This window comes from Sphaerodactylus townsendi, linkage group LG05 (genome assembly GCF_021028975.2).
Source record: "Sphaerodactylus townsendi isolate TG3544 linkage group LG05, MPM_Stown_v2.3, whole genome shotgun sequence".
Classification (NCBI taxonomy): domain Eukaryota; kingdom Metazoa; phylum Chordata; class Lepidosauria; order Squamata; family Sphaerodactylidae; genus Sphaerodactylus; species Sphaerodactylus townsendi.
In genome coordinates, this window is record NC_059429.1 from 119,322,622 (window position 1) to 119,334,654 (window position 12,033).

Sequence of the window (12,033 nt, forward strand, 5' to 3'; positions counted from 1 at the left end):
TTCCTCTGATGCCAAAGTCTGAGCCATGATATCACCCTCAATGTCCTTGCCCACTGCCTGCCCACTGTTTCCAATTTCTAGCAGGAAGGAAGAAGGGCAGTAATGGCAGGGCACAGACCTCCTGGAACAACATTACTTTCCCATGCAAACTGTTCTGTGCCTCATTTGTCCCAGCGTGTAGAAATCAGCAGGAGGAGGGGGGTCAGGGGCAGTTAAAAGATGGCAGAAAAGCGATCTGGCAGAATGAGGAGGAAGCAGGGAGGACTTGATCACAACAGGGAGGGAGAAGGGGATGTATAGCAACATGAGGGAGGGGTGAAGCTAGCTAGGCTGGCGGTGGGTGGAGGGAAGATGTCAAGGCAAAGCTATGATCATTGGCAAATCTCCCTCACTCTGGCAATGAAGAAAACTGAAGGTGCACTTAAAGTAGTGTCGCTTGGTGCAGGGAGAATGAAAATTGAAAGCGGGGCTCGGGGAAATACATCTGCACAAGAAATCTTGCCCCCACCGACATTTGTCCCCGCAGTACGGCAGACACTTCACCCTTAGAGTGCTTCAGCTTGGTTTCTTTTTGTGCAAGCAAATAAATGACTGGGATTAATATTCAGTGTTTATTGCTCAAAAGATTTTGAGCCAAGTTACAAGAGACTCTTGTAAAGCCATTAAGATTTTCTTTAATCAAGTTTCCAGGCTCTGATTTCAAAGAAGCTGAGGGGGAGGGGTGTTACATTGAGGCTAAAAGTTGCCACTTAAGCTCCTTTGTTTCCCTTGTTGATGTGTTACAGAAACATTCACTCTTTGTTTTGGCTAACAACAAACTCATTGAGAAAAATGCCAAGAAATGTTTGACTTTCTTTCATACATTTCCTTTTTCACTCCAATCACTAGGTTTGCATTAGGCAGTAGATGATCCTAAGTCTACATTTTGACTGATTGAAGGTCACAGTCCTAAGTAGGCATGTGCATTAAAAAAAGCCTTGGGGGGGGGGGGTATATTGGAGCCAATATATATATTGGTATTCCTGATTTACTGTTATCCTACTACCAGTATGGCATTCAGGTCCAGCTTTTATTCAGGAATCTGAATTTATTCTGCTTTATTTTAGCCTATGGAAAAATTATCTGGGAGCCTGTGTGTGTGTGTGTGTGTGTGTGTGTGTGTGTGTGTGTGTGTGTGTGTGTGTGTGTGTGTGTGTGTGTGTTTAAGATGATTGTGAAAAGAGCTAGAGGCACCAAAATTGTAGCAGAGCTGATGGTACCTGTCCACTGAAGAATCTTCAAGCTTGAAGAATATTGAGTCAGGGTGTCCAATTCTATGGGCCTCCAAAGGAGGTGTCCCCATCAATCCTTTGTTGTTTCTGGTGGGGGGACATGGGCTTTTTCCTCTACTGCAAAGACAAAGAGGCATGCTTGCTGCAAGCACTAACCAGTGCTTCCCATGCCAAGAACCAAAACAAGCCCAACAGAATCCAAACAGAATCAAGGAATCCTAGCAGAACCAAAAGCCAATGTGGCAAACCCAACAGAACCAATACCAAACCAGAAAATTCAATCAGTAGTTATTTTTTGTTTGTTGTCTTTGGTCGTACATGTTTGTTTGCAGAATCAAGGGCAACCCCACAGGAGCCCAGCACAGCAGTCTGAAGCACAGAGATTATCACTTTTGCAAGCCCAGCAAAACCAAGGGCAATACAAAGATGCCAAGCGAAACCTAGGGCCAATGTGGCAGTGACCAATTGGATCAATATCAAACCAGAGAATCCCCGAAGAGTGTTTTTGTTTCTTTGTTTGTTTCTTTGTTTGTTTGTGCAATCCACAAAAGTTCAACAGAGCAATCTTAACCTCAAGGAACCACTTAAAAAAACCCATGACAAACATATATTAACATCCCTTCCTCAAGGAAGGCCTCAGAAAGTGAGAAGGAGGTTTTTTTTTGTGCACCCAGGTCCTCCTCTTGCAGCAATTCGCACACCATCATTGGCTCAGAGGAGGAGTCTTAGCTGCTGCAGCTGCCCTTCATTACTAGATGTCCTTTTCCCGCTTCCCAATTCTGCAAAGAATATTACATACATGCAAATTAGCTTTGCTATTCATGGTGTTCCTGTGGGTTCTGATGGCTTCTGAGATACATAAGTTCCTAGCCTACTCTTATCTCTTTAATCTCTAACAAGATGAAGAACAGTTTGGTGCAGCTGTCTTATTTTCAGTGTGCAATTTAGGCTTGCATGCTGATTGCTGAGTGTGCCCCACCTCCCACACAGCTATTGGGGTTCCGTTGAAGTATTTGGGGGCAGGTTGATTTGGAATGGCATTAGGGATGGGGATGCCAATCAAATTGGATAACTGCCCTACATCCTCTTTCCAGTGACATTTCCAGTGTCATTTCCAGTGACCTCCCAACACAGACTGAGAGAGCATGCAGCCATACACACTTGCTCACTTCAGTCACCCTCAAAGTACAGAACTAGATAACTGAACAGTGGCAAGTTGACTTCCAGGAAGGGATCAGGAATGAGTGATGCAGGCTGACAGTGTTGCTCATGTAGGAGATAATGCAGTCAACTTACACAGTATCAACAGAGGCATAACATCCAAATCATAATGTGTCATTGTCACACTGTACACAGCATTGGGTAGGCTGCACTTGGAGTTGTGTTCAGAGAGCCTGTGTGGCATAGTGGTTAAGAGCAGGGGGACTCGAATCTGGAAAAACCTGGTTTGATTCCCCACTCCTTCACAGGAGTGGCAGACTCTTATCCGGTGAACTAAATTTGTTTCCCCACTCCTACATTCCTGTTGGGTGACCTTGAACTACTCACAGTTTTTTTTAACTCTCTCAGCCCAACCTACAGGGCAGGGAGCTATTCCTGCTAACAGTTTAGGACAGGACTTGCAATAAAGGATATAGATTACAGGCGGAAAGGGACCAGCTAGACATTAGTGAAGAAATGGTTTACAGGGGAAATAGTTCAGCAGTGAAATCAGCTGGCCATGGAGGTGGTCAGCTCCCCCTCACTGACAGTCCTAAAGCATCAGCTGGACAAACCCTTGTTTGGGATGCTCTAGGCCAGGGGTAGGGAACCTGCGGCTCGAGAACCACATGCGGCTCTTCTGCCCTTGCACTGTGGCTCCACGAGCCGAGCCGCCAGCTTCATCCTTGCCCACCCTGCAGGCAGCAGGGCGGGCGCATCCATGCACTTCTCAGAATGCGCGGAGTAAAAGGGGAAAAAACCCTATATATATAACTGGTGGGGGGATAAAGGTAACACTATATATAAAGAGATATATATAAAGATATATATAAAGATAACACTATATATAAAGATAAAGGGGGGATAAAGATAACACTATATTATATATATAGTGTTATCTTTATTTTAAATGTCAAAAATTATTTGCGGCTCCAAGTGTTTTCTTTTCCCGTGGAAAACGGGTCCAAATGGCTCTTTGAGTGTTAAAGCTTCCCTACCCCTGCTCTAGGCCATAGGTGTCAAACTCGCGGCCCCCCAGATGTTATGGACTACAGTTCCCATCATCCCCTGCCAGCATATATATATAGTGTTATCTTTATTTTAAATGTCAAAAATTATTTGCGGCTCCAAGTGTTTTCTTTTCCCGTGGAAAACGGGTCCAAATGGCTCTTTCAGTGTTAAAGGTTCCCTACCCCTGCTCTAGGCCATAGGTGTCAAACTCACAGCCCTCCAGATGTTATGGACTACAGTTCCCATCATCCCCTGCCAGCATGCTGGCAGGGGATTATGGGCACTGTAGTACATAACATCTGGAGGGCCGCAAGTTTAACACCTGTGCTCTAGGCGGATACTGCATTGAGCAGGAGGTTAGACTAGATCAGGGGTCTGCAACCTGCGGCTCTCCAGATGTTCATGGACTACAGTTCCCATAAGTCCCTGCCAGCATGGCCAATTGGTCATGCTGGCAGAGGCTGATGGGAATTGTAGTCTGTGAACATCTGGAGAGCCGCAAGTTGCAGACCCCTGAACTAGATGGTCTGTATGGCTCCTTCCAACTCAATGATTCTATGATTCAGGTGACAAGGGTGATTTGCTTGATATTATATATTTGAGCTTCCCAAAGGTGTTTTGACCGGGTATCTCACCAAGGGCTCCTCAGTGATATTAGCAGTTCTGGGATAAGAGGATGGCTCTTACAAGAATGGGCAGGATAAAAAAAATATGACAGATAATGAGATCAAAATTTGAATGCCAATCTTCTGATTTCTTTTCTGTTGCGATGGTATGTGAAGCTGATGGAATTAGATGTTATTTGCACCGATCGCACACATTATGGATAGCCAAAGGTCCCCGTTTAAGCCGTGATTTTGCAAACATAACAGGGAGCAAGGAGCAAAGGCTCATTAAGAAGGGAACATTCTTTGAAAATTGCTGTTAAGAAAATTAACTGGAGACACAAAGAAGTTGGATGCATGATGATTAGAATGAGATTGAGGGACATGAATGAGCATTGCGTTTTTCCATTAGTGTTGCCTTGAATTGCCAGAAGGAATAAATGTATAAAATGTTGGCTTCTAGAGAAAGATTTTGTCTAAGTCTTATAGGATTGATCGATACTCAAAATATTCGGTAAAATTTGGATTTGGGTGTCTTGGGGCATAAAATTATTTGTATGCCCGAATCAGAGCCGATTCGGATATGCCTAAAAATTCGGGTAAATCCGAAAAATTCAGGTCCGTTTTAATTTTTTAAATTTTTTTGTGTTTTTACACGTTTTGGCCTTCATGTGGCGCAATTTTAAAGCTAGCGGCACTAAACTTTCAGGATATCATCCGGAGATTGTCCTGATGATTCTCCCCAAGTTTGATGAAGTTTGGTTCAGGGGGCAAAGTTATTGACCCCCAAAAGGGGTGCCCCATCCCCCATTGTTTCCAATGGGAGCTAACAGAAGATGCGGGGTACATTTTTGAGGGTCCATAACTTTGGACCCCCTGAACCAAACTTCACCAAACTTGGGAAGTATCATAAGGACAGTCTCCTGATGATACCATGAAATTTGGTGCCAGTAGCTTTAAAAATTCCGGTTTGCATGTTTCACCACTCCTGCACATGAAGCCTGCTGGAGTGAGTGAGCGGTGAAACACACAAACCAGCATTTTTAAAGCTAGTGACACCAAAATTTCAGGGTATCATCAGGAGACTGTCCTGATGATACCCCCAAGTTTGGTGCAGTTTGGTTCCGGGGAGCCAAAGTTATGGACTCTCAAAGGTGTAGCCCCCATCCCCTATTAGCTCCTATTGGAAACAATGGGGGATAGGGGCACCCCCTTTGAGGGTCCATACCTTTGGCTCCCCTTAACCAAACTGCACCAAACTTGGTGGGTATCATCAAGATAGTCACCTGATGATACCCTGATAATTTGGGGCCAATACGTCTAAAAATATGCCCCCTGCAGGCACTCCCAGAAATTTGTCCAAGATTCTTTGTCCTGCAGTGACTTAGCTGCATTGCTGTCAATGGGGAATTTCTTAGTCGTCTTTGTCTTAGTCTTCTTTGTAAGCACGTGTGATGTCATTATGTTTTGCATTGCCTCAGCCCTGTGGCCAATGATGTGAGATGTAGGCGGGGCTCCTGACAGTACAAGAAAGTGATGTAAGAAAGGGGAACAAAAGATGAGAGGAAGCAGCTGCTCTCTGCATGAACTGTTTGTTTGTTTGTATTGTCGAAGGCCTTCATGGCCTGATTCAATTTGTTGTGGTGGGTTTTCCAGGTGGATCTTGTTCCTAACATTTCGTTTGCATCTGTGACTGGCATCTTCAGAGGTGTATCACAGAGGGAAGTCTGTTAGATGCGGGCAAAACATTAAGAACAAGATCCACCAGACCAAGGCCACACAGCCCAGAAAACCCACCACAACCTGTTTGTTTGTTTGTTTGTTTGTTTGTTTGTTTGTTTGTTTGTTTGTTTGTTTGTTTGTTCGTTCGTTCGTTGGATTGCTCAAGGCTCGTTAGTTACTGTTAGATTCTGCTCGTTCGCCTGCTCGTTCGTTAAGTTGGATTACCGTTAAATTTTAGTTAGTTCGCTCGCTCGTTAAGATTAGTTCCGCTCTGCGTTAAGTTCGCTTACCGTTAAGTTTGCCTCGCTCGCTCGTTACCGCTGCGTTCGTCAAGCTCGTCTCGCTCCGTTCGTTCGTTTAGATGTATTTTAACCTGCTTTATACCCAAAAGTCCCAAAGGGTGAATTACAACAAAAGATAAAAGCCATAAAATATTGATGAACCTAAAAACAATTACATTATATAATATTATAAGAAAAAGGAGGCTAAGTGTTAGTCTTCAGACAGACAAGAGATGACAGAAAAGGGGGAAGGGTCATTAATCTTACAGCCCTATCTAGCTGATCACTTGCCCAATGCCTGCTGGGTCTTTTCCTTTGAATGCTAGATAGTGTTACTTCCAATATGAATTTAATTATGAAATGTTTCCTATATGAGAGTATTTCAATAAAGGGAAATGAGAAAAAAAATATGTGCTGGCTTTCCTTGCTCAAGATAGTAATTGTGCTTCATTATAACAATAAGCATTTTTTACTTTGTTTTTCTGGTTTTAATTAAAACCATGCAGCCATTCAGTAGTCAAGGCTAACTGAGTAAGTGGAAAACCTCTGAGAGGTATCCAAGGACCCAGAAGCCGGTAATCAAACAAAATGAGACAAGCAAGATTTCATGGCTGTCCTTGAGAAACATGGTTGTACTGTTTTGAATTTTAAATTCATTAACAGGAAAGAAAATCAACCGTACAAATATAATATATGCATGAAAATGTATTGTTGGATGAACATTCCTTCATTCCAAAATATTTACATGTGCCAAAAGGAGTTTCATCTTGTATCAGAATAAAGGTCTATGACTTGGATGCCAGGAAAAATCTCTGCTGACAGAAAAGTTTCCAGTTAGTGTTGTGAGACTTTCTCAGCTCCTCCTTCTTGCTTGGTTCTAAAATGTCCCCCAAAATCCTGGTCCTGGGGGGCAGGAGACACCCCACCAGAAACACCATGAGGTCTGAGGTCTGCAACAGGAGTAATGAAAATCACTTTCTGCTGGATCCAGCCTCATAGCAGAAAGATAAATGCCCACAGACAAGGGAAGAGAAATCATTTGATGAGTGCGGATCCAACTGTTTTGCAGATACTGTGTGTGGGTTAAATGCTGTCAAGTTGCTTTCAACTCCTGGGGACCCTATCAATTAATGACTTCTAAAACATCCTATCATTAATAGCCTTTCTCAGGGCTTGCAAACGGAGGTGTCCTTGATTGCATCAATTCATCTCTGCATTGTAAAAACAAAAAAAGCCAGGCTCATGTGAAAGACATTGGAGTATTTCCTCCCAGTCTTAACTCTGTTAGATTTAGTTTAGAGTCATGGATCTGCCCATTAATGTGTGTGAGTGCAGTTTATAGAAACTTTCCAAGAGATAAAGGTAAAAGGTAAAACTTACATTTATTGAAGCATCTCCAGTTCACAGCTTTGTTCCAGGAAAAAGGTAGATAGAAAGAAACCCTAGTCTAAAGAGATTACTTTCCCTACGACAAGTGGGCACAACTAATGCGCCATCACGTGTGTGCGGGTAAGGAGAATGCTACAGTGGGAAAGCCCCACTGTGGCAGGCTGCCATTGACTATGAGCTCGGGTCAAAGGCTAGAACAGAAGTGAAACCAGCATGGGGAAGAAAGGAAGTTAGTGGGCAGTCTCCTGGCCCAGACAAGGAGGGCAAACAAGAGAGGCAACATCACAGTTAGATTGAGATACACAGCACCCCCCAGTGTCCAGGCATGCAGAAGTCGCTTATTCCAACAAACTTGACTCCTTCACAGAAATGGGCAACCATGTGAAGGGAGAAATCGGGATAAAATAGACCCAGATTTTTAAATACCGAATGTAACCAGGGCCCCTTCCACACAAACAGAATAATGGACTTTAATCCACTTTCACAATTGTTTGCAAGTGGATTTTGCTATTCCGCACTGCAAAATCCAGCCACAAAGTGCACTGAAAGTGCATTATTCTGCATGTGTGGAAGGGGCCCAGGTATTATTATGTTGTGAGGAATTGACCTTGGTTGCAATTACCCTTTTGGTTGATGATGGAACCAAGGAACAGAAAGTCTTGAACAATTTCAATTTCTCCATTGGTCTTTTCAAACAGCAGAAATAAAACGTCGTGCGATGTTTTTAAAATATATGTTTTGGCTTTTTTTTTTGTTTGCACAGCAGGGACAAAAAAATGTTGCCAGCCAAAATGGTTCTTTTTTTCCCGCCTGCCATCCGATGGACTCTTCTGTTTCAAAGCTGGGCCCACCATTTTGTGTGCTGCTGCAGAGATTCTCTGCGCCTCCACCATTTGCTGAAGGTTTCCCATGGAGGTTTCCTCTGCTTGCAGCTCATTCAATGGCCATCGCACTGTAAAAAGTAGATGAATACAGTTTGTTTTGCTTGGTGATCCCACACACATGTTCTTTTTTTGTTTTGTTTTGAGGGAGCTGTCTGTGAAGCTATGATGACTCAAATATATGCATACTGCAGATTCTCATGTTGTGACATCGTAGCTTCGCAGACAGCTCCCTCAAAACAACAAAAAAGGGAAACAGCATGTGCATGGGATCGTCAGGCAAAACAACTGTATTCATTTTCTTTTTACAGCCCAATGGCCATTGGATGAGCTACAAGCAGAGGAAACCTCCCTGGGAAGCCTTCACCAAATGGCGGAGGTAGGAGGCTCCTGAAGAGGGCAGAAAATGGCGGGCACAAATGCAGTGAAAGTAAAAGTAAGAAGTAGGGCGAGGAGGCAGGAGAAATGAAGCGTCTCCTCCTTGCTTTTGTTTGCAGACAAGTCGGAGAAACCTTCAACCCATCTTCAGGGGGAAAAGATAGCTAGTTTAGCAAATTTTTGAAAAACCCAAGTTGAGAGAAATAAAATGGCATGAACACGTTTTGGAGGAGAGAGCTGTTCGAACCTCTTCCCCAAAACACTTTTTATAATGTCCTCAAGATGTTATATTTCTGCTGTGCAGAAGATGAACCTGAAAGCTGAGTAATCCTCCATTAGTCATTGCTTACTTATTGCTAATAGAGAGAGACTTGTCCGCAATTTTCATGGCTAACTGGGAATTTGAACTGCAGTCCTGGACTGTAGTACTAACTAACCATTGAAACACTCTCGTATATTTTACTTATACTTCATTTTGTTTGAAATATTTCTACTTTGTCAGTACAGTTATCCTGGGAAACCTACTCACTCTTAGACTTCTTGAACAAAACTAATTCTGAGCAAAGATAATATTTTAATGTAGTTTGCTTATTACTATAGATTCAGAAACATCTATTTCTCTTATAATAAGAAGAAGAGTTTGGAGGTATACCCCACCTTTTTCTCCTGTAAGGAAACTCAAGGCTGCTTACAAACCCCTTCCCTTCCTTCCTCCATAACAGACACCTTGTGAGGTTGTAAGTCTGAGAGAGTTCTGAGAGAACTGTAACTAGCCCAAGCTCCCCCAACAGGAATGTAGGAATGGGGAAACAAATCCAGTGACCAGATAAGAGTCAACTACTCATGTGGAATGGAAAATCAAACTGACTTCTCCAGATTAGAGTCCATTGCTCTTAACCACTGGCTCTTAGGTTTTGTCTGTAGGTGTGTTCTTAGTTGTTGTTCCTATCAGCACAACACTTTTTAAAGAAAAATGTGTTCCAATTACAATGGCTGACCTGTAGAGGGCGCCAAATCATTTTGTATCAGACCACGGAGTATGAAGGAGTCTCAGTCTTGTTAACGCAGCTGCCTGTCAAAGAGGTGTTTGCTCTCCAGTGGTCATTGTAAGGCACAGATTAAGTAGGAGGTTCCCCACCCCCTCCTCACTTTCATGAATGTATAAAATCCAGGGCTTTTTTAATATATTCCCCTCACAGATGAAGCAGGAAGAGATGTTGTGAAGTGCTTTTGAGCACTCCTGGATGGAATCACAGAGATATTTGCTTAAAATCCACAGGTATAGCACCTAAAGGACTACAGCCACTATTTCATTCCTCCTTTTCTGAAAGACCTGTAGCACTTGCTACAGTTTTCCTCTGATTTCACTGGGGAGAAACAAACGCTTTGGAGCAATGCATTCGGAATTCTGCTTTGAATAAGCCAGAGGCTCTTTTTCTCCGTCCGTCTTTCTTGATCTTGTTTAATAAAGAGCGTTGAAGAATTTCATTTCTAGGAAACACAAGAGACAAAAGCTCTTGAGCGATGAGAATTCCACTTTGAAGAAAGAGAACAACTCTCTTTTTCGACCGCGCATCATCTTGTTTGATCTCTTTTAATAAAGAGCTTTAAAACATTGCTGGCGGACTTTTCTCTCCGACAACTCGCTGCGATGCTGTTTCCATAGCGGCTTGTGGCGCGGAATAGCTGCTCTGACAATGAACACGACCGCACACTGGACTCTGACATTTCAGCCGGTGTTGTTGAACGCCACAGGAGAGGTCAACGACTCTGCCCTTTACAGCAGCAGGAGCGACCACGGGTTCTGCGAGCAGGTCTCCATCAAGGCGGAGGTCTTCTTGACGCTGGGGATCATCAGCCTTCTGGAGAACATCCTCGTCATCCTTGCCGTGATCAAGAATGGAAACCTCCACTCCCCGATGTACTTTTTCCTTTGTAGCCTAGCAGCCGCGGACATCCTCGTGAGTACGTCCAACGCCCTGGAGACGATCATGATCGCCATCCTAAACAATGGGTACTTAGTCATCAATGACCGCTTCATTCAGCATATGGACAATGTCTTTGACTCAATGATCTGTATCTCTTTGGTTGCCTCCATCTGCAACCTTTTGGTCATAGCTGTTGACAGGTACATTACCATTTTTTATGCCCTCCGTTACCACAGCATCATGACTGTCAGGAAAGCCCTGGCGCTGATCGGAGTTATTTGGGTGGCTTGTATCGTCTGTGGCATCATGTTCATTGTCTACTATGAAAGCAAAACCGTCATTGTCTGCCTCATCACCATGTTCTTCACCATGCTTTTCCTCATGGCCTCCCTTTACGTCCACATGTTCTTGTTTGCGCGCCTGCACGTCAAGCGCATCGCCGCCCTGCCAGTCGACGGGGTGACCCATCAGCGCACCTGCATGAAAGGGGCCGTCACCATAACGATTCTGCTCGGGGTCTTCATTGTCTGCTGGGCTCCGTTTTTCCTACATCTCATTCTCATCATATCCTGCCCGACGAACCCGCACTGTATTTGCTACACCTCGCATTTCAACACGTATCTGGTTCTCATTATGTGCAACTCGGTCATCGACCCTCTTATTTATGCATTCCGCAGCCTGGAGATGCGCAAGACGTTCAAGGAGATTGTTTGCTGCTGCTACGGCATGAGCTCAGTGCACTGCCTGCTCTAAAGCCCTCACTTGAGGCTGAGGCACGGACTGCTTAATGCTGAAGCACACATAAACAAATAGCCCATGAAGCAGGGTCAAAATGCCCCACTGCAGACAGTGTTCAAAGGAAATCTTAAAAGAGTTGGTGGGGTATTGGGAGAGTTGTGGGTTATTGGGGTTTTTTCTCTCTCCCTTGCTATGTTAGCGGAATAAATTTGTCCCAGAGTGCAGCCTGCTACTGCTTGTCTAGTGATAAGAGAACCCCAATCGCATAGATGATCAGGGGGAGAAAATCTCGCCGTTACAGTATTGAAAGAAACAATGTCCATTTCTTGGGTGCTGTGTGGTTTCCGGGCTGTATGGCCGTGTTCTAGCAGCATTCTCTCCTGACGTTTCGCCTGCATCTGTGGCTGGCATCTTCAGAGGATGCCAGCCACAGATGCAGGCGAAACGTCAGGCGAGAATGCTGCTAGAACACGGCCATATAGCCCGGAAACCACACAGCACCCAAGTGATTCTGGCCGTGAAAGCCTTCGACAATACAATGTCCATTTCAATATTAGGGTTTCTGTACATCTAACAAAAGGAGAGAAGTTTTTGCAAGTGCAGCTTCTCCGATCACAGTGGTGGGGGTG

General features: G+C 44.0%; 1 protein-coding gene across 1 annotated transcript; it reads left to right on the top strand.

The window, feature by feature from the left end:
* The first annotated feature begins 10,435 nt into the window (after nt 1–10,435).
* Nucleotides 10,436–11,648, top strand: MC3R (melanocortin 3 receptor). Its single transcript, XM_048498000.1, has one exon. The coding sequence runs from the start codon at nt 10,436–10,438 to the stop codon at nt 11,417–11,419; it is 984 nt and encodes a 327-aa protein (XP_048353957.1). The 3' UTR covers nt 11,420–11,648.
* The last annotated feature ends 385 nt before the right edge of the window (nt 11,649–12,033 follow it).

Excerpts from the sequence above, each read along its gene's own strand:
- MC3R (XM_048498000.1), top strand. The coding sequence starts at position 10,436 with ATGAACACGACCGCACACTGGACTCTGACATTTCAGCCGGTGTTGTTG.